Here is a 23,156-nt window from a genome sequence, read left to right as displayed (position 1 = left end):
TTTGTTTATGAATTATTAAGTGATTAAAATGTGAAATTCTGTTACCAAATCTGTAAAATTATTTCAGAAACATTTCAGCATACGCCCCAATAGAGAGAGGATGGATGGAGGGTGGTGTGTGTGTTATTTATAGAGGGAATGAGACGAGAGAAAAGAGATATTGAACACATGCAGAATGAATATAATATGATTCTTCACAGTGACAATGACATATGACTGGGTCCCCTGTGAACAAGTAAATGAGGGAGATTACGGAGCCGGACACACACACAGTGCCTTGTGATGCGTTGTATGTGAACAATCCTAAGAGGATAGTGTAGTCATAGTGAGGGTTCTTGGATGGGTAACTATGGAGCCAGACTGGCTGGCCAGTCATGGGCTCTAATGTAGACTGGGGCATCTACAGTGCATTCGAAAAGTATTCAAACCCCTTGACTTTTTCCACATTTTGTTACGTTACAGCCTTATTCTAAAATTGATTCAATTGTTTTTTTCCCCCTCGTCAATCTACACACAATAATGACAAAGCCAAAAAATATATATATTTTTTTATATATATATACAAACACAACAGAAAGATGAATTTCTTCCCTTTCTAACAAAATCAAGCCAAAGACGTTACACAATCCATCTCTGCCACCTGCAGAAGTAATGGGGCTGATTGTAAAAAGTGCTTGGGGGGGAGGGGGGTGGAGCGAGCTTTGGTTTAGAGCAGGTGGGGAGAACTGTCCAGTGGCGAAACAGCATTTTCTACCCGATTTATCAATTACATTAAAACACCATAGTTTACAGAATGTTTGACAACAGACCTTATTTTGATTTCATGTCTGAAGTTAACAAAACAGTGCCACGTTTGTATACAATGTTGCCATCAGAGTTCGCTACAACTAATAAAAATATTATTATTATTTATATTACTGACAACAACAGATTAAACACATTTTGGCCAAGGGCTCTGTGGAATAAGTTGTGTGTAATATCATACAATTTGATATTATTAATCTACAATTTGGGCCTAGGAGTCTCACAGGGATATTTGTATCCGCAATACTCCACCAATTATAGATTTTTCAACTCAATACTTCTTGTATTCCCCCAAAATGTTTTGACGTCATCAGTGTGCATCGTGGGATTTTGTGTGTAGATGTTGTCTAATAATTGGTTGGCGATGTCATTGGAAACATATTTTTGAATACAAAACATAGAAACGTGGCACATATGTTGATGTTGGGGTGGTGCTGGAGAATTTTCCTTTATGCCTTAAAACTCCTCATGGAAAAATGTTTAGAATTGCAGGATAGTAGCTTTAAAGCTGCAACAACAAAACTTCTCTCAGACCACGTAACAAAATATGTCAAATTACAGGAAAATAGGGTTGTCACCAGTATTGCGATACAACAATACCTTTTCATTTTCATGGCAAAAAGGAAAACACAAAGCAGACTAAACTCTTATGTCCTATAAAAAACCTGCTGTGTGTAAAATATGATGTGCTATAGCTGGTATCGTGACAACACTACAGGAAATTAACTTGAAAACTTTTCTCTCCTTTTCCTTTAAAATGTCCCTTACCAGGAAGACCTATACCGGAGACTTGGTTCGTCCGGCCATGCAATGCCAAAGTCATAGTAGAAGTCTTTGTATGCCATTTTTAGCTCACTCGAGTTGTGTTCTGATTTTGGCGGTCCCGGATTGATTTGTTGTCACAAAAGAGGTCCCTGGCCCCAAAAAGTTTGAGAACCCCTTACACAAGGAACAGAGGCTGTCACTGCTTTTGAGAATCATTACTGCTCAAAGTGATTGATTGTCTTTGTGGTCCATAAATTCACAATTTGATAACATGCACACCATTTATTGATAATGTCTTGTCAAATAATAAATACATAGGTAAACGCTGTATGATACACCGTTAATGCTGTGCGATACGTCGCAACCCGGGACAAAATAAAGTTCGCGTCAGAAGGGGGTTCCTTTTTCAGCTTTTCTCAAATATTATTTGGCCTTGACCATGTCAATCTAAGCTTGACAAGAACAGTATACAATTCCCCGGATGTTGGAGTAGACAATTCCCCGGATGTTGGAGTAGACAATTACCCGGATGTTGGAGTAGACAATTACCCGGATGTTGGAGTAGACAATTACCCGGATGTTGATGCTAACATATTGGCCACATTCCTCTTCCCGGGCCAATGATTTCTATACATCATTGGCGTTGCTGACGCCTGTCAGATCTTACAACGCCTGCATATGTATTTTACGTATCAGCTAACCACGTCATATGTTATAGCAATCTTTCAGTCGATTACATAGTTGATGACAATGCACTGGATTTGTTAATGCAGGCCAACATCTGACCAGGGGAATCCTACACATTCCGCGTGCAAGACAACTCGGAAAGTGACATTTCACACTTGGATAAACGTTGTTAGAATCTACCAATAGGAAACTCTAAACTAACCGAATTGTCTTGAAAACACCAATAACAATCTGCCAGTCGGTAACCATTAGCTGTAGGGCCATTCATTAATTGCAACCCCGTTTGAACGCCAGGTTAAGCTAACGCCATATTCACGATGTACGATAAACAGTGGTACCATACGATAAACGTTTATTGAGTGGTCAACTGCTCCGGTCACGTCAATATCGCATAAACAAAACACGCAAGTCATTGCAGTGGCTAGTAGGACGAGAGTAAAAGGTTCGCTGCATGTTGGTTACGCACCCGTTAGCAAGCTAGCTAGTAATGCCCTGGCATATAAACAAATCATCACATCTTTGATGTAGTTTATTTTAAACCCAAATGTAAAATGGGATGCAAGACCGTCTGTCGCTAACATTATTACAGAAGGGTAGTTTTCTCACAGTTCAGAAATGGCAATTTTTTAAATTAAGTATACATTCTGACCTTGTTTTCTTACCTTCTCAGTGGCGTTGCTGTAAAGGCGTATGTTTGTCCAGCCAATAATATTTCATAACATTAGTAATCGGCCAATCACAAGTTAGCACCGCTGGTTAAACTCCGCCCTATTACACAAAACATAAAATAGAAGCAAAGATATTTGTTTAGTGATGAGATGTATTACTTCCGCTCTATATAAGTATTCGTCGAAAGTGTAAAGTCTGTACTATCGCTATGTCGCCAGAAGATGATACTGTTCCGTCGCAATTTTTTCTCCCAGTTGGATTTGAAATGCTTATTTTTACCAGTGATTGCTTATTTGCGAAGGAGTTTGAATATTGTCTGAATGTTATCTAATCAGCTCTCGATCTTCAACACACCACAACTCAAGTTTATAGATTTTCAATAAATACATTTTTCACAATTTTTATTAAGAGTTGATTGATTAAACAGTCATGGTATTCATAGGTTTTAAGAGTAGTACTGTACAGTAGATTTGGGTTTCTGATGTCCTTCATTTGTTCATATGTGGCATTTTTGCAGTAAATGTTTACCAGGGATACAAAATGTACTAAACACATAAACATCAGTTATCCTTATGCAGGGCAGGGGTTTTTCATCACCATGTGACCTGACCAGGAACAATTGCAGGCCCTAATTGTAGCCCTAGTTTTAGAGTGTTACATGATGTTACTTAGGGAGGTCTCATGGTTAAGGAAAACTCCTGACCATTAAAGCTTTCAGCAGGACAGACCTTTATCAAAAAGTGGCAATGCAGACAAGTGTTTGGTAATGCCCAGGCAAGATACGACAGGGTTCTCCAACTCTGGTCCTGGAGAGCTACTGGAGTGTGTAGACTTTTGATCCAGACCAGCACTAACACACCTTCAATCTGCATTCGTACTAGGCTGGAACAAAAGCCATACCCAGTAGCTCTCCCAACCGGAGTAGAGGAACCCTGAGATACAGAGTGTTGTACTGTTACAGTAAGGCAGTGACTTTCCATTGTAAAATATTAGGGCATTCATCGGATGTTTCTTTGTCATACACAGAGATTCAAGAAAATGTACAACCTAAAATGAAAGGGAAACATTTAGAAAAAGAAAAACAATGCTCGTGGACATTAAAAACATTAAAACAAAGAGGAAGCCAAACTATGGTATCATCAATGTGTGAAACGTCTAAAATCAGTTTAGCGGCAGACAGCAGCCATCTACAATGACACAAAGTTGGCAACAAAGCAGTAGATCCTTTAACTGGTGAGAAGTTGAAGATGCTAAAACTCAAAAGGAGCATTGGTCGATGGTATGGAGCAGTGTTACCCCCTCAAAGGGAAGGTAGTGAGTGACCTTTTAGGCCTCAGTTGACCTTTCACCCCTGACCCCAGAGAGGGGTCACTCACTCCAGCTTAAGGAGCTCAACATCGAAGATGAGGGTGGCGTTGGGGGGAATGACACCGGGGTGACCTGTGGCTCCATAGGCCATATCCGGCGTGCAGGTGATCTTCGCCCGCTGGCCCACGCTCATCTGGGGGAGACAGAGGGAGGAGAAAACAGGTAGAGGAATTGTCAACACTCGCTTATCATGTGTTGCAATATTAACATTAAATATCATGAGTACAGATATGGAGCGGCACTATCTGCTGTAAGACAATGCCATCTCACCTGTGCGATTCCTTCCTCCCAGCCCTTGATGACTTCCTGTCGCCCGATCTTGAACTTGAAGGGCTTGTTTCTGTCTCGAGAAGAGTCAAACTTCTTGCCATTCTGCAGCATACCTGGCAGAGGAATCACACAAACACTTGACTCGATGATCTTCCTAGGTTAAGGTAGGTGTTTGAAAGTTCTTGTTTATTCATGAGTACAACTGTGTACACGCGAGTGTGCTTGTGGAATCATTTGAACACAAAACAAGGCCTACACAAGTATATTTTCCACACAGATCAATTCCATTCCAGTCATTCAAACATTTCCCCTCAAAACAAACTAAAACAAAACAAACAGAGCGCTGTTTAGCATGAGGTCAGGAAATCCTTCACCTCTGCTTGCAAGAAATACGGTCTTGAATGCCTCGGAATATTAGCATTCCAAATTCCAACATCAAAGGCTTCGGGAAAGGCGGATTCTGATAACGGCGCTGGCACAAAAACAGGAGTAATTCCACTGGGCTTCCTTATCCAGGTCCTGGGCTCCTTTTAATGATCCAAATGAACAAAGGGAATGTGAAATATGAGGCAGTGGCCTAATTCTTCCTCTGGATTATCTCTGACGGTTAACTAGGCCACGTCTAGCCTGCATCTAGACCACAGGGGAAACAGACAGATAGACAGACAGGGAGAAACAGTAGTGGCACAACAATTCATGTGCACTTGAAAATCTGTCCATTCAGGCATGCTAAGAAAGTTAGGTCCAGAAAAACTGAGACAGAGACACTGTGTGCGTGAAGAACAACCATTTTACCTTTCACAGGCCGAGGTAGAATACTGACACGAGTATTACTGAGACAAAATCCTAATGACAATAATCCAGGGCAATGTGGCTGAAGCCATGTGAGAATGTGCCTGCTTGCGCTTGCAGAAATCATTAGAAACCCTGTCATGATAAATGTAGGATTTTTCCTATCCCTACAGTAAATTGAAGAAAATGTTGATGTCAACATTAAGCAGACATACGGGACAATAATAACCCCTGCAGAAAGGTAGACTAGACTGTTCCAGAAGCAGCCATGGTTGGACCGATCCAATCTCACCTGTCCCACGGAATTAAATGTCACAGCAAAAATGAACCCTGTTGAAGAAAAAAAATGCAACAAAACCCATGACAAGAACTTGTCACGTCTCGTAAAATTAGCGCTAATGTGCGTCTACCATCGTTTCCAAGTTTTAGTCAAATAACATGGTTCATTTCTGCCATCATCACATTAGACAGACATAACAGCAGCGTAAATAGTTGGCAATAAAACTACCAGTCAGTCAGGAGACGGGTTCACCCAAAGAGATGGGAGTCTTGTACAGTACTGGCTGCTTCTCCTCTTTCACTCCCCCTAAACCTAGTAGGACCGCAAGCTTCCAAGAATCCCTGCCTGTGGGGTCACTGGGCAGAAGTCCAAGTCGATGGGTCCACAGACCACACCGTGATTACCATCTGTTAATACTGTCTCTCCCCTGGCCAGACTGGTTACAGGCACAGTGAAAGTGCTGCTGAAGATGGAAACATTAGGTCACATATATATATATTTATTATTTATTTATTTTAAACACAGTTAAACAGGGCTAGGATGTTTATTTCATATGCAGGCTGGGAATTGCTAGGGGCCTCACTATATGATTTATCACGATACGATATGTATTGCGATTCGATACTGTGACTTTATTGCCATTCGATGTTCCAGACATATTGCTCACCTTATGTCCGCTGCAGAGGGACAAGAGATTGAAAATGAGTTTTGATCAGTCGTGGAAATAAAACATTTGGAAACAAATTTAGCTCCCTGTTGAAAAGAAGACGGAGAACATGCTATGAAGGAAAAATACTTGCGTTTTGGTGGAGGTAAAGGAAACTAGAACAAAAATATGATCCTGTAATGTAACCATCTATTTTTTACCCCATCATTAATGCAATACAGGTCATATTTTCCCCCAAGCAGCAATGATATGGCCAGTTACAAAGTAAAGAGGCTCTTAGAATTCAATTATTAAGACTCCTTTGCTGAATAGGTGAAAAGTTGGCTGCGTTTCAAAAACACAACTTAACCCATGTCTACCGGTATATCCAACATACCAAACATTAAGAGCACCTTCCTAATATTGAGTTGCACCGCATTCTTGATACACACAGGAAACTGTTGAGTGTGAAAAACCCAGCAGCGTTGCAGTTCTTGACACAAACTGGTGCGCCTGGCACATACTACCATACCCCGTTCAAAAGGCACTTCAATATTTTGTCTTGCCCATTCACCCTCTGAATGGCAAACATACACAATCCATGTCTCAATTGCCCCAAGGGTATAAAATCCTTCTTTAACCTGTCTCCTCCCCTTCATCTACACTGATTGAAGTGGATTTAACAATAAGGGGGATCATAGCTTTCACCTGGTCAGTCTGTCATGGAAAGAGCAAGTGTTCTTAATGTTTGTTAATGTTTGTTTGGTATATTCAGTGTATATAAGCAGCTTGGTAAAGTAAAGCCCACCCTATCTGACAAACTCTACATAATATTCCCAGTCTGTTTCACTTTTAATCAAATAAAGCCTGTCCAATAATTTATCTTCCTACAACAAACATCTTGGTAGAGTCAGGTTGGGGTCGTATGAAAATAAAACAGGCTTCTTCTTTCCTGTTACTGCAGCACAGTTCCAGACTCTCTTGGATATCAGGCAGGCGATAAGTGACTAGTAGACAGTGTAGAAAGCATGACAAACTGGGCCTGCTAAATCCCGGGTTCTCTGTTTGGGCTGGGGGTTAAAATACTCAGGGAAGACCCATGTGTGCCCAAAACGGCACCCTATTTCCCATATAGTGCTCTATACTTTAGGCAGAGGCACACAGGGTTGCCACATAGGGTTCTGACTAAATGTAGTACACTATATAGAGAATAGGGCACCATTCCAATGTTGGCCCCCAGACCCTCTTGAGTAGTATGGGGACTCAGAGGGGCTCAGTCTCAGCCTATCCAGCCCAGCTAGGCTATTTATACTCTGTTTTCTGTATCTGTGTCTCAGACCACACGTCACACAGACAAGCCTCTCGTCCCCTGGGGCCCAGAGATGTAAGGAGATAGCACACGTACGCTATCTGTCTGCAACATGCTTTTATAGACATGTTGGCACATCATGGGGCTGTGAACAAGTAAACTCAGCAAAAAAAGAAACTGTAAACTGCATTTATCTTCAGCAAACTTAACATCTGTAAATATTTGTATGAACATAACAAGATTCAACAACTGAGACCTACACTGAACAAGTTCCACAAACATGTGACTAACAAATCAAAAGTAACAGTCAGTATCTGGTGTGGCCACCAGCTGCATTAAGTACTGCAGTGCATCTCCTATTCATGGACTGCACCAGATTTGCCAGTTCTTGCTTTGAGATGTTACACCACTCTTCCACCAAGGCACCTGCAAGTTCCCGGACATTTCTGGGGGGAATGGCCCTAGCCCTCACCCTCCGATCCAACAGGTTCCAGGCGTGCTCAATGGGATTGATATCCGGGCTCTTTGCTGGCCATGGCAGAACACTGGCATTCCTGTCTTGCAGGAAATCACGCACAGAACGAGCAGTATGGTTGGTGGTCTTGTCATGCTGGATGGAGGGTCATGTTAAGATGAGCCTGCAGAAAGGGTAGCACGTGAGGGAGGAGGATGTCTTCCCTGTAACGCACAGCGTTGAGATTGCCTGCAATGACAACAAGCTCAGTCCGATGATGCTATGACACACCGCCCCAGACCATGATGGACCATCCACCTCCAAATCGATGGTCCTACTTCGTGGGCTCTCTGTGCGTTAGGGATCATTCCTACGATGATAAACGCGAATCCGACCATCACCCCTGGTGAGACAAAACCGCGACTCGTCAGTGAAGAGCACTTTTTGCCAGTCCTGCCTGGTCCAGCGACGGTGGGTTTGTGCCAATAGGTGACTTTGTTGTCGGTGATGTCTGGTGAGGACCTGCCTTACAACAGGCCTACAAGTCCTCAGTCCAGCCTCAGTCCAGCCAGTCAGCCTATTGCGAACAGTCTGAGCACTGATGGAGGGATTGTACGTTCCTGGTGTAACTCGGGCAGTTGTTGTTGCCATCCTGTACCTGTCCCGCAGGTGTGATGCTCGAATGTACCGATCCTGTGCAGGTGTTGTTACACGTGGTCTGCCACTGCGAGGACGATCGGCTGTCCGTCCTGTCTCCCTGTAGCGCTGTCTTAGGCATCTCATAGTATGGACATCGCAATTTATTGCCCTTTATTGCCCTGGCCACATCTGCAGTCCTCATGCCTCCTTGCAGCATGTTTACGCAGATGAGCAGGGACCCTGGGCATCTTTCTTCTGGTGTTTTTCAGTCAGTAGAAAGGCCTCTGTGACCTTAATTGCCTACCATCTGTAAGCTGTTAGGGTCTTAACAACCATTCCACATATGCATGTTCATTAATTGTTTATGGTTCATTGAACAAGCATGGGAAACAGTGTTTAAACCCTTTACAATGAAGATCTGTAAAGTTATTTGGATTTTTACCAATTATCTTTGAAAGACAGTTTGGGGGGGGGGGGGTGACCTGTGGCTCCCATAGGCAATATCCGGCATGCAGGTGATCGCCACCCACTGGCCCACTCTCATCTTTATATGTCGATGGAAAAATATATGCTTGTACTTCGTTGTTCCTACATCAGTATCCTTGTCACTTAGTGGTGTTACACGTAATGAGACAGCTCCGATATAGTCCTGCGGCTTTAATGTCATGGTGTAGGCAGCATGTTGCTATACTGTAGTATTAATTAGCACAGTCTCTGCTGCTATTTACTCGCACATCACCTTGTCTCAATAGGCCTAATCATTCAAATACATGAGAAAGAAGCACTGCTGGGAGTCAGTGTAGCATTCAGCCGTGCTCTTCGTAAGTTGCTCGATCTACTTTGATTGAGTTGGCTAATAAACTACAGTACTGTAGTGCTGGGTTTAATAGGAACATGCCATCCCGTGCAGTAATGAAAATATAATTATAATAATTATACACAAGACTTTAAGGAATAAGTGAAGGCTAGGACTACTAGTCTGTGAGTTATATTTAACCGTACTGCACTATGGTTCTCACTCTGATCAGTATTCTGTTCAATCTCCCTGTCTGGAAGGCAATCCCAACTCCTGCTGGGCTGTGTCAAATCAAAATCCAAAATCAATGAGGGCTGGGCCCTGATGGATAACATGGCCTCTTGCCCATTACTCACCTACTGCCTGCCGGCAGTTGATGTGCAAATGTACAGTATCAGTATGAATATATATAAATATATCTAAAAATGCAGGGAGATGAACAGAGTGCAAATGCAGTGTAGTACAGCTATTTTGTGTACAAAGTTCAGAGATGGCTTGTGCATCATAAAGTGCATAGCCCTTTAGACTCTATGGGCCAGATAGCCAGTTGGTGAGGGCCACAGCCCGGGGGGAGAAACTTTTCAGGTGGCGGGAGGTTTTGGTCATGAGTGACCTGAACCGACTGCCAGAAGAAGGCTAATTTGCATTTTTTTTCTATCCAAATATTATTTATAAAAGAGAATAATTATATTGTTAATATTATAGGAGTAGGCCTAAAACATTCTACCTCATCTGACGTTCAACAGTCAGAGTCAGTTGGGTTGGCGGTGCGCTAGGGCTGCACGATATGGGCAGAACATTTTAATTGAACATTTTTTTTATACCAATTTTTATTGCAATTTGACTTGCGATATAGATCAAAACACTTGGGAGAACTTTTGGGAATCTTAGAAATAGAATTATTTAGAAGCAAAGTGTAAAGCAGCATGGTTCTTGTTTTGAACTATCTGACTGCATTTGACCTAACAGAACAGCATGCAAACTTATAATACATCTAAAAGTGGGGAGGAGGAACTGTGCTGCGTGAGTGACAGGGGGTAAGGTTGTGTGTGTGTGTGGGAAGCAGCTGCCAGAGGATTATACACAGAGTGTACAAAACATTAGGAATACCTGCTCTTTCCATGACATAGACTGACCAGATGTATCCAGGTGAAAGATATGATCCCTTATTGATGTCACCTTCCATCAGTGTAGATGAAGGGGAGGAGACCATTTAAAGAAGGATTTTTAAGACTTGAGACAACTGAGACATGGATTGTGTATGTGTGCCAGCTAGAGGGTGAATGGGCAAGGCAAAAATATTTAAGTGCCAGGCGCATCAGTTTGAGTGTGTCAAAAACTGCAACGCTGCTGGGTTTTTCATGCTCAACAGTTTCCCATGTGTATCAAAAATGGTCCACCACCCAAAGGACATTCAGCCAACTTGACACAACTGTGTGAAGCATTGTAGTCAACATGGGCCAGCATCCATGTGGAACGCTTGACACGTTGTAGAGTCCATGACCCGACGAATAAATGCTGTTCTGAGGGCAAAAGGGGGTGCAACTCAATATTAAGAAGATGATTCTAATGTTTTATACATTCAGTGTAGATGAATGCAATGCACCACCAACTTCCTGCGGGCTATGAGGAGAGAACGAGAGCGACCGAGATAGATAGAGACGGAGATAGACTCAGAGAGATACTGCTGTGCTCAGGCCTGGTCTCCTGCAGTACTCTATATAAAGGCCTGCGGTGCCGCTGTGTTGTCTGCGGGGGAGTTGACCCTATTACTGGAGCACGAATGCAAAGTCTGCATTCTGTCTCTCCGCCTTTCTTTTTCAGTCTCTCCCTCTCTCTCACGCAATTCAATTCAGTAGACTTTCCTAGCCACCGTGCTTCTCCACCTGCATTGCTTGCTGTTTGGGGTTTTAGGCTGGGTTTCTGTACAGCACTTTGAGATATCAGCTGATGTACGAAGGGCTATATAAATAAATTTGATTTGATTTGATTTGACTTTGACATGGCAAGTTAAATGACTTACATTGTCAAAGTACACATATAACAACAATTGTGGGACCAACAGCAATAAGGCATCAATAATAGTAGTGGAAATGGTAGTACCATTAACAGAAATATGGTGTCCTTGGATGGGGCCACAGTGTCTCCCTCCTGTCTCAGCCTCCATTATTTATGCTGCAGTAGTTTATGTGTCGGGGGGCTAGGGTTAGTTTGTTATATCTGGAGTACTTCTCCTGTCCTATTCGGTGTCCTGTGTGAATCTAAGTGTGCGTTCTCTAATTCTCTCCTGCACAAGCATTTCGCTACACTCGCATTAACATCTGCTAACCATGTGTATGTGACAAATAAAATTTGATTTGATTCTTTCTTTCTCTCTCTCTCGGAGGACCTGAGCCCTAGGACCATGCCCCAGTACTACCTGACATGATGACTCCTTGCTGTCCCCAGTCCACCTGGCCGTGCTGTTGCTCCAGTTTCAACTATTCTGCCTTCTTATTATTCGAACATGCTGGTCATTTATGAACATTTGAACATCTTGGCCATGTTCTGTTATAATCTCCACCCGGCACAGCCAGAAGAAGACTGGCCACCCCACATAGCCTGGTTCCTCTCTAGGTTTCTTCCTAGGTATTAGCCTTTCTAGGGAGTTTTTCCTAGCCACCGTGCTTCTACACCTGCATTGCTTGCTGTTTGGGGATTTAGGCTGGGTTTCTGTACAGCACTTTGAGATATCAGCTGATGTACGAAGGGCTATATAAATAAATTTGATCTGATTTGATTAATGATAATAATAAAAAATAATAATAGCAAAAGAAATAGTAATAGGCTAGTCAACATGACTGAAAAGCCACATGGCATGGTATGAACATTTTGACATTATATTGCATTTCAGGTTGTGGAAGGAGACCACATACAGTATTTGGCTGCCAAAACTGCACAGTTTGGCTTTTCACCCAGTATATATATATATATATATATATATATATATATATATATTTCTTAATCTTTCATAATTTCAAATTCTTTGTACTGAATGATAATTTGGGGAAAGAAAAATGTTCTTAGGTCTGAGTATTTGTCACAGTGTAAACAGCATTTCCAAAACTCAGTCCTGGTGTTCCCAAGGGGTGCACCTTTAGTTTTTTGCCCAAACACTACACAGCTAATTAAAATGATCAAAGCTGGATGAATAGTTGATTATTTGAATCAGCTATGTAGTGCTCGGGCAAAAACCAAAACATGCATCCCTTTGGGGTCCCGAGGACCAAGTCTGGGAATCCCTGGTGTAATAGGGATCGCAGCTCTGTCTCTACCTCTCCCTGGGGGCAGAGTGTACACAACCTGTCCTCTCTGGGCAGCCAGGCTTGCCTGTGATGACCGGTTTCTATAGCCAAAATGCTCACAGAGTCTGTACCTAGTTAGTTTTTTCCTCCGTTTTCTATCAGTCACAGCGGTCAGATAAATGCAGTGAGGATAATGTTGGTCTGTATAATTGATCATCTAAAATATCATTGGCACCACAGGCCTTTTTGGGGTTGTAGAGTACATTGTTTTTTCAATAATTCTTGTTCTGTAATTGGGATGTCCACAGGATTCTGATCATCTTTGACCACTGATTCAAGGATTTATAATGTCTTGTACAGTGCCTTGCGAAAGTATTCGGCCCCCTTGAACTTTGCGACCTTTTGCCACATTTCAGGCTTCAAACATAAAGATATACATTTTTTTGTGAAGAATCAACAACAAGTGGGACACAATCATGAAGTGGAACGACATTTATTGGATATTTCAAACTTTTTTAACAAATCAAAAACGGAAAAATTGGGCGTGCAAAATTATTCAGCCCCTTTACTTTCAGTGCAGCAAACTCTCTCCAGAAGTTCAGTGAGGATCTCTGAATGATCCAATGTTGACCTAAATGACTAATGATGATAAATACAATCCACCTGTGTGTAATCAAGTCTCCGTATAAAATGCACCTGCACTGTGATAGTCTCAGAGGTCAGTTAAAAGCGCAGAGAGCATCATGAAGAACAAGGAACACACCAGGCAGGTCCGAGATACTGTTGTGAAGAAGTTTAAAGCCGGATTTGGATACAAAAAGATTTCCCAAGCTTTAAACATCCCAAGGAGCACTGTGCAAGCGATAATATTGAAATGGAAGGAGTATCAGACCACTGCAAATCTACCAAGACCTGGCCGTCCCTCTAAACTTTCAGCTCATACAAGGAGAAGACTGATCAGAGATGCAGCCAAGAGGCCCATGATCACTCTGGATGAACTGCAGAGATCTACAGCTGAGGTGGGAGACTCTGTCCATAGGACAACAATCAGTCGTATATTGCACAAATCTGGCCTTTATGGAAGAGTGGCAAGAAGAAAGCCATTTCTTAAAGATATCCATAAAAAGTGTTGTTTAAAGTTTGCCACAAGCCACCTGGGAGACACACCAAACATGTGGAAGAAGGTGCTCTGGTCAGATGAAACCAAAATTGAACTTTTTGGCAACAATGCAAAACGTTATGTTTGGCGTAAAAGCAACACAGCTCATCACCCTGAACACAACATCCCCACTGTCAAACATGGTGGTGGCAGCATCATGGCTGGGCCTGCTTTTCTTCAGCAGGGACAGGGAAGATGGTTAAAATTGATGGGAAGATGGATGGAGCCAAATACAGGACCATTCTGGAAGAAAACCTGATGGAGTCTGCAAAAGACCTGAGACTGGGACAGAGATGTGTCTTCTAACAAGACAATGATCCAAAACATAAAGCTAAATCTACAATGTAATGGTTCAAAAATAAACATATCCAGGTGTTAGAATGGCCAAGTCAAAGTCCAGACCTGAATCCAATCGAGAATCTGTGGAAAGAACTGAAAACTGCTGTTCACAAATGCTCTCCATCCAACCTCACTGAGCTCGAGCTGTTTTGCAAGGAGGAATGGGAAAAGATTTCAGTCTCTCGATGTGCAAAACTGATAGAGACATACCCCAAGCGACTTACAGCTGTAATCGCAGCAAAAGGTGGCACTACAAAGTATTAACTTAAGGGGGCTGAATAATTTTTGCACGCCCAATTTTTCAGTTTTTGATTTGTTAAAAAAGTTTGAAATATCCAATAAATGTCGTTCCACTTCATGATTGTGTCCCACTTGTTGTTGATTCTTCACAAAAAAATACAGTTTTATATCTTTATGTTCGAAGCCTGAAATGTGGCAAAAGGTCGCAAAGTTCAAGGGGGCCGAATACTTTCGCAAGGCACTGTATATCCTTTTGTTCTGGGCTTTTTTTTATATTGCTGTAGAGGTTTGCAAAGTCATTTCCCCACTTATCACCAATTTTGGAAAGCCAATTTAATCATGATGTGGTTTGTTTAATTAATTCAAATGATCCCAGAAGTGGTTTTGATTCTATGGATTCCTCAATTATATCCATCAGATTTATAACGTGCTGTTCCTTTTGTGGAGAATGTTATGCAGTTCCCCAGAACAGTTGAGCCAGTCACGTTGGTTTGTAAATTGCACGAGAGAAAGCAGAAGCAGCTGAATCCTTGTCTTGACAGGGAGTTGCATTTTATATTGAAAGTAACGTGTTTTGTTGTTGCTTCAATAGAGTGATCAGGCACGTACAACTATACTTTTCCTTTACAGAAAATACACTAGTGCAACATATTCGGCAGAAAAAAAATCTTAATTTTCATCACGACAACAGAAATGCAACACTATGTGGCTTGGCAGCCACACAAGTAAATGAGTTTCCAATTAAAAAAGAGAAAAGGGGATTCCTCATCAGATGTACAACAACGTATTCAACTGAAATGTGTCTTCCACAATGTTACTCCACAATATGAACCTAAATGACAAAGTGAAAAGGAATCCTGTATAGAATAAAAAATAAGGCATGAAAGTAAAGCTTCAAAAAAATGTGACAAAGAAATTAACTTTATGTCCTGAATACAAAGCGTTATGATTGTGGTAAATCCAACACAACACATCATTGAGTACCACTCTTTATATTTTCAAGCGTGCTGGTGGCTGCATCATGATATGGGAATGCTTATCATCGGCAAGGATTAGGGAGTTTTTTTAGAATAAAAATAAATGGATGCTTAGCACAGGCAAAATCCTAGAGAAAAACCTGGTTCAGTCTGCTTTCCAACAGACACTGGGTGACAAATTCACCTTTCAGAAAGACAACTAAACACCAAAGGCAAAATATCCACTGGAGTTGCTTACCAAGACGACATTGAATGTTCCTGAGTGGTCTAGTCACCGTTTTGACTTAAATCGTCATGAAAATATATGGCAAGACTAGAAAATGGCTGTCTACCAATGATCAACAACCAACTCGACAGAGCTTGAAGAATTTGAAAAGGATGTGCAAATATTGCACATTCCAGGTGTGCAAAGCTCTTACCCAGAAAGACTCACAGCTGACAAAGGTGATTCTAACATGTATTGACTCAGGGAAGTGAATACTTATGTCAATGAGATATTTCTGTATTTCATTTTCAATACATTTGCTAAAGTTTCGAAAATCCTGTTTTCACATTGTCATTATGGTGTATTATGTGTAGAGGTGAGATGTTTTATTTATTTATCCATTTGGAATTCAGCCTGTAGAAAAATGTGGAATAAGTCAATGGGTCTGAATACTTTCTAAAGGAAATGTATATTTGCTCGTTCGCTTATACACCACATGACCTAAAGTAAGTGGACACCTGCTTGTCGAACCTCTCATTCCAAAATCAATGGCATTAATATGGAGTTGGTCCCCCCTTTGCTGATATAACAGCCTCCACTCTTCTGGGAAGGCTTTCCACTAGATGTTGGAACGTTGCTGCAGGGACTTGCTTCCATTCAGCCACAAGAGTATTAGTGAGGTCGGGCACTGATGTTGGGCGATTATGCCTGGCTCACGGTCTGATGGGGTTGAGGTCAGGGTTCTGTGCAGGCCAATCAAGTTCTTTCACACTGATCTCGACAAACCACTTCTATTCGGACCTCGCTTCGTACAAAGGAGTATTGTCATGTTGAAACAAGAAAGCCCCCCCCCCCCCCCCCAAACTGTTTCCACAAAGTTGGAAGCACAGAATCGTCTAGAATGTCATTGTATGCTGTAGCGTTAAGATTTCCCTTCACTGGAACGAAGGGGCCTAGTCCGAACTATGAAAAACAGCCCCAGACCATTATTTATCCTCCACCAAACTTTACAGTTGGCACAATGCAGGTAGCCTTCTCCTGGCATACGCCAAACCCAGATTTGTCCGTCTAACTGCCAGATGGTATAGCGTGATTCATCACTCCAGATAACACGTTTCCACTGCTCCAGAGACCAATGTCAGCAAGCTTTACACCACTCCAAGGGATGCTTGACATTGCGCATGGTGATCTTAGACTTGTGTGCAGCTGCTCGGCCATGGAAACCAATTTAATGAATCTCCCGATGAGCAGTTCTTGTGCTGACGTTGCTTCCAGAGGCAGTTAGGAACTCAGTAGTGAGTGTTGCAACCGAGGACAGACAATTGTTTACGTGCTATGTGCTTCAGCGGTAACGTTCCGTAAGCTTGTGTGGCCTACCACTTCGGGGCTGAGCCATTGTTGCTCCTAGGCGTTTCCACTTCAAAATAATGTGGCACTTAATGTTGACTGGGCAGCTCTAGTAGGGCAGAAATTTGACGAACTGACCTGTTGGAAAGGTGGCATCCTACGACAGTGCCACGTTGAAAGTCACTGAGCTCTTCAGTAAGGCCATTCTACTGCCAATGTTTGTCAAAGGGTCTGAATACTTTCTAAAGGCAATTTATATTTGCTCGTTCTCTTACACACCACATGACCAAAAGTAAGTGGACACCTGCTTGTCGAACCTCTCATTCCAAAATCAATGGCATTAATATGGAGTTGGTCCCCCCTTTGCTGATATAACAGCCTCCACTCCTCTGTGGAGGCTGTACAAGTATGTAAACTGGGTGGACGCCCTAATAGGTTAAGTACCCAATGCATATGGATGACCAGTAAATTCATCTTCCCAGTCACTTGTCCCGGTGTTGGCAGATGCGCTCGTGCCAATATCTCAAGAATCGCTCAAAAGTGTGTTAGGTTCTACGGAAAGATTAGTATTTTCCTTTCAGCAGTAGGCCTTTGCTTTTCAAACAGTTGGCCAACAATGTTTTTCCTCGCGATTGTATTTAGACATTTGTGAAAGGCAAACTGACAGATGCAACCAAATATAATCCATAGAAGGCCGTTCCCATTCCAGTCAGGACTGGCAGCTATTGCTCGCGTTCCCATTAGTTTAACAGTCAAAGTGCCAGGGTTAGAGGTTCCAAAGTCCTTCTATGGATTACATCTATGCCCGCAACTCAACATGCCGTTTTATATTTGGCACGTGTGTTGAACAAATTGCGCGCTGTAAGTACTTGTGATAAAACTTAATCCACAGCTATTTTTTTAGGAGCGATTGATCCTCTGTAGCTAAATTATGCTCTCTGGTGGAGTATTCAGAATTATTTTATTTACAGTGCATTCGGAAAGTATTCAGGCCCCTTGACTTTTTCCACATTTTGTTACGTTATTGCTAAAATGGATTAAATATTTTGTTTACTCGTCAATCTACATACAATACCCCGCAATGACAAAGGAAAAACTGGTTTTTAGACATTTTTGCAAATGTATTAAAAGTTTTAAAAAACTGAAATATCACATTTACATAAGTATTCAGATCCTTTACTCAGTACTTTGTTGAAGCACCATTTGCAGCAATTACAGCCTCGAGTCTTCTTGGGTAGGACGCTACAAGCTTGGCACACCTGTATTTTGGGAGTTTCTCCCATTCTTCTTTGCCGACCCTCTCAAGCTCTGTCAGGTTCGATGGGGAGCGTCGCTGCACAGCTATTTTCAGGTCACTCCAGAGATGTTCATGTCTGGACTCTGGCTGGGCCACTCAAGGACATTCAGAGACTTGTCCCGAAGCCACTCCTGCGTTGTCTTGGCTGTGTGCTTAGTGTCATTGGTCCTGAGCGCTCTGGAGCAGGTTTTAATCAAGGATCTCGCTGTACTTTTCTCCGTTCCTCTTTCCCTCAATCCTGACTAGTCTCTCAGTCCCTGCATCTGAAAAACTTCCCCACAGCATGAAGCTGCCACCACCATGCTTCACCGTAGGGATGGTGCCAGGTTTCCTCCAGACATGAAGCTTGGCATTCAGGCCATAGAGTTCAATCTTGGTTTCATCAGACCAGAGAATCTTGTTTCTCATGGTGTGAGAGACTTTAGGTGCCTTTTGACAAACTCCAAGTGAGCTGTCATGTGTCTTTTACTGAGGAGTGGTGTCTTTCTGGACAATCTAACATAAAGGCCTGATTGGTGGAGTGCTACCGAGATGGGAGAACCTTCCAGAAGGACAACCATCTCCACAGAGGAGCTCTGTCAGAGTTACCATCGGGTTCTTGGTCACCTCCCTGACCAAGGCTCTTCTCCTCCGATTGCTCAGCTTGGCCGGGCGGCCAGCTCTAGGAAGAGTGTTGGTGGTTCCAAACTACTTCCATTTAAGAATGATGCCACTGTGTTTTTGGGGACCTTCAATGCTGCATAAATGTTTTGGTACCCTTCCCCAGACCTGTGCCTCAACGCAATCCTGTCTCTGAGCTCTACGGACAATTCCTTCAACCTCATTGCTTGATTTTTGCTATGACATGCACTGTGCTTTTTGCTCTGACATGCACTGATTTGAGTCACTGACATGATCTTCCCGTCTGGGTTGGCGCCCCCCCCCTTGGGTTGTGCCGTGGCGGAGATCTTTGTGGGCTATACTCGGCCTTGTCTCAGGGTGGTAAGTTGGTGGTTGAAGATATCCCTCTGGTGGTGTGGGGGCTGTGCTTTGGCAAAGTGGGTGGGGTTATATCCTGCCTGTTTGGCCCTGTCCGGTTGGATCATCGGATGATGCCACAGTGTCTCCTGACCTCTCCTGTCTCAGCCTCCAGTATTTATGCTGCAGTAGTGTGTGTCGGGGGGCTAGGGTCAATCTGTTATATCTGGAGTACTTCTCCTGTCTTATCCGGTGTCCTGTGTGAATTTAAGTATGCTCTCTCTAATTCTCTCTTTCGTTCTCTCTTTCTCTCAGAGGACCTGAGCCCTAGGACCATGCCTCAGGACTACCTGGCATGATGACTCCTTGCTGTCCCCAGTCCACCAGTCCGTGCTGCTTCTCCAGTTTCAACTGTTCTGCCTGCGGCTATGGAACCCTGACCTGTTCACCAGAAGTGCTACCTGTCCCAGACCTGCTGTTTTCAACTCTCTAGAGACAGCAGGAGCGGTAGAGATACTCTTAATGATCGGCTATGAAAAGCCAACTGACATTTACTCCTGAGGTGCTGACTTGTTAAACCCTCAACAACTACTGTGATTATTATTATCTGACCATGCTGGTCATTTATAAACATTAGAATATCTTGGCCATGTTCTGTTATAATCTCCACCTGGCCCAGCCAGAAGAGGACTGGTCACCCCTCATAGCCTGGTTCCTCTCTAGGTTTCTTCCTAGGTTTTGGCCTTTCTAGGGAGTTTTTCCTAGCCACTGTGCTTCTACTCCTGCATTGCTTGCTGTTTGGGGTTTTAGGCTGGGTTTCTGTACAGCACTTTGAGATATCAGCTGATGTAAGAAGGGCTATATAAATCAATTTGATGATTTGATTTATATAGACAGGTGTATGCCTTTCCAAATCATGTCCAATCAATTGAATTTACCACTGGTAGACACCAATCAAGTTGTAGAAACATCTCAAGGATGACCAATGGAAACAGGGGGCACCTGAGCTCAATTTTCGAGTCTCATTGCAAAGGGTCTGAATACTTATGTAAATAAGGTATCTGTCTTTTATTTTGAATATATTTGCTCAAATTTCTAAAAACCTGTTTTCGCTTTGTCATTATGGGGTATTGTGTGTAGATTGATGAGGGGGATTTTTTTTTTTCAAATCAATTTTAGAATAAAATGTGGAAGAAGGGAAGGGGTCTGAATACTTTCTGAATGCACTGTATGTCTGTTCAGACAGGAGTAATATAATTGTTTATTTTACCTTTATTTAACTAGGCAAGTCAGTTAAGAACACATTCTTATTTACAATGACGGCCTACCAAAAGGCAAAAGGCCTCCTGCAGGGACGGGGGCTGGGATTAAAAATTTAAAATATATAAACACAGGACAAAACACACATCACGACAAGAGAGACAACACAACACAACACAAAGAGAGACAACACAACACAACACAAAGAGAGACCTAAGACGACAACATAACATGGTAGCAACACAACATGGCAACAACATGGTAGCAACACAACATGGTAGCAGAGCAAAACATGGTACAAACATTATTGGTCCCAGACAACAGCATAAAGGGCAAGAAGGTAGAGACAACAACACATCACACAAAGCAGACACTAATGTCAGTAAGAGTGTCCATGATTGAGTCTTTGAATGAAGATATTGGCCCCGCAAAAAATGTATAGCATAATTTTGGCAAAATGATTTATATTTATCAACACCCCTACATCCCGCTTCTCTCTCTCTCTCTCTCTCTCTCTCTCTCTCTCTCTCTCTCTTTTTTATCGCTCTCACTCCCTCTAAACTACTGCACTGACCTGCAAAAAACTAAACTCAGAAGGAACAGGGCCAGGAACTACGTCTTCATTACTACCCGCTCTCACTCACTGCCTTCTGGGCAACAATAAACCAAACAACAATCAATCACTCAACATAATGACAAAGTGTTGAGCTTTAAATGCATCACCACCAAACATTAACATCGTATTAAACTTGACTTGTTGTAGAGTTCAAGCCATGTCTTCAAAGCGACAACTGGCACATAAAACTTGCGCACGCACACACACAGGTCATATACACGTTATAAACGTGCAATAAACGTGTAATCACCCAGACAGAATGTTGACATTTACTTCCCGTTTCCTGTCTGACCTGGTTGTCTGGGAGACGACCATGAGACATAGAATGGCCCACCTCGTAATTTTTTTTATAAATAAATCAAACGTTAATTTCCCAACCAGATGCTCTGTCACACACTCTTTACCTGTGTAATGGACAACACACGTCTGGCCCTTCTTTGGGAAAGTCCTTGCTGTTGAAAAGAAAACAAACAATAGTGGGTAGATTGTAGTCTCGTGTGTGTGTGTGGAACTTTTTTACACCCTGCAGCCTAATGGAGTTAGGAGGAGCTAATAGATTAACAATGCCTGTCTGGATTAAGTCTGTCTGTGTGTTGTTATGTCTGAGCTAGGAAAGCTTAACCCTTATCCTTGTATAGTTGACCTATTTCCAAACTATTCAATCCTAATGTGTTCATCAACTGGTTATCAACGGGTTATTATTGTCCCAGAGACATGAAGATCTGAGCGTGTGGAATGTGTCTCAAATTATAGAAGGAAAAAGTGAGAGAGGATGCAAGTAAGCCACAGACTAAAGGGAGAACAAGACTTTGTCAGAGTGTAAGCATGTGGTGTATTGTAGGTTGTGTGTCTGCTGGGAAAACTTGCTTTACCACAGAGCAGTGATATCCTATGAGGTATTCCGTCGTGGTATTGGTGGTATGGCAGACATTGTAATAATAGGATGTGTCCTAGCCATGACATGATTCGTTTTGATGTTGTCACATCAAATCATTAGCTGTAACGTCTTATTGCTTTAGCTAAAAACATACACAAATGTAGCTATGCAGTTTGCTGGCTGTATAATAGCGGAATAATCTAACCTACTTCAAATGAGAATTATTACCGAAAAAAAGCAGGAATTCCAGGAGTTGTTCTGAGAAGAAAGCCGGTTGGCTATAAATGCAGTGTTCTAGATCGGGATTGGTCTGAATGTGCTGATCGAGTCAGTACAATCCGGGGATGGGACGTCACTACCCTAAACCCTAACCTAGTCAAAAACAATTTTTAAAAATGTCAACCTCAAATCTGATAGGGACGTCCCAAGGATCCCTGATAACATGGACAGTACAGAGAGCGAAGAACATTTCGAAGGCTTGAGAGTGTGTAGGCCTAGTGAAATTGTAACTAACTACTTTGCAACGGCTGTAAATTCGTAAAACGTTACCACAGTATATGATAATACTGCATTTCCCACAATTTCGTAATCGCTAAATGAATAAGCATATACTGCACAACAATCCAAAATATAAACAGACGCCAAAATGTAGCAAAAAAACTCACCATCTCCTGGGGATATTGTTTCAATTTCCACACCCATTATGACACAAAGCCGACGGTGTTTGCTAAAGCATCAAATAAAGCAGATTTGGCTTCTACTGTCTAGTCTATTTCGGTGGCTAAAAAGGTGCAAGCTACAGCAATGCCGAGCACTGATCGAATCCACTAGTCTGAGAAATGCAAGATTGTATTTGCCTGGCTATCCAGAATAGACTCCTTGCACTGGCCAAACACTACGCCACGCCCACGGACATTATGCCGTGTTCAAATGCTATCCACGTGCCGCGTTCAACGATTCGGGAAGTCAGATATGTCAGAGTTTCCTAGTTCCAACTTTATATGAACGCGGCATAAACCCAGCGAAATAATTTAGTGTGTTGTCAGGCTAAAATCACAGAGATTCTTAACCCAGAGGCGCAACTTCGTGAGACTTCGGAAATGCTTGCAGTGAACAAAT

General features: G+C 42.4%; 2 protein-coding genes across 7 annotated transcripts in view; both read right to left on the bottom strand.

Moving 5' to 3' along the window:
• The window catches only part of mmut (methylmalonyl-CoA mutase, mitochondrial), a 42,697-nt gene extending 39,582 nt beyond the window's left edge, over positions 1-3,115 (bottom strand). For 3 of the 5 annotated variants that reach the window (XM_020496934.2, XM_020496933.2, XM_031837527.1), the window contains exon 1: positions 2,919-3,115. The gene's annotated coding sequence lies outside the window, so the exon portion shown is untranslated. Of the gene's footprint in view, positions 1-2,905 lie in introns of all 5 variants that reach the window. The other 2 variants (XM_020496935.2, XM_031837528.1) reach the window with 1 other exon arrangement.
• Positions 3,116-3,294: 179 nt separating this feature from the next.
• Positions 3,295-23,156, bottom strand: LOC109900984 (peptidyl-prolyl cis-trans isomerase FKBP1B). Of its 2 annotated transcripts, XM_020496932.2 has the most exons (4): positions 22,703-23,156; positions 21,565-21,612; positions 4,564-4,676; positions 3,295-4,426 (listed from the first exon to the last, which is right to left on the bottom strand). In XM_020496932.2, the coding sequence occupies exons 1-4, from the start codon at positions 22,737-22,739 to the stop codon at positions 4,298-4,300; spliced, it is 327 nt and encodes a 108-aa protein (XP_020352521.1). In that variant the 5' UTR covers positions 22,740-23,156; the 3' UTR covers positions 3,295-4,297. The 2 variants fall into 2 exon arrangements, with proteins under 2 accessions (XP_020352521.1, XP_031693386.1); XM_031837526.1 differs by lacking the exon at positions 21,565-21,612 and having other exon boundaries at positions 22,703-22,943.

Source organism: Oncorhynchus kisutch, linkage group LG12 (genome assembly GCF_002021735.2).
Source record: "Oncorhynchus kisutch isolate 150728-3 linkage group LG12, Okis_V2, whole genome shotgun sequence".
NCBI classification, from domain to species: Eukaryota; Metazoa; Chordata; class Actinopteri; order Salmoniformes; family Salmonidae; genus Oncorhynchus; species Oncorhynchus kisutch.
This window is presented reverse-complemented; position numbering and strand designations above follow the sequence as displayed.

What these genes read in the sequence shown, in the direction of transcription:
- LOC109900984 (XM_020496932.2), bottom strand. Translation starts at nt 22,739, where the DNA reads ATGGGTGTGGAAATTGAAACAATATCCCCAGGAGATG. An exon ending in GTGTGTTGTCCATTACACAG is followed by an intron (nt 4,677 to 21,564) that starts GTAAAGAGTGTG and finishes TTCCTCTGCCAG; the next exon opens with GTATGCTGCAGAATGGCAAG. An exon ending in GGGAGGAAGGAATCGCACAG is followed by an intron (nt 4,427 to 4,563) that starts GTGAGATGGCAT and finishes TGTCTCCCCCAG; the next exon opens with ATGAGCGTGGGCCAGCGGGC.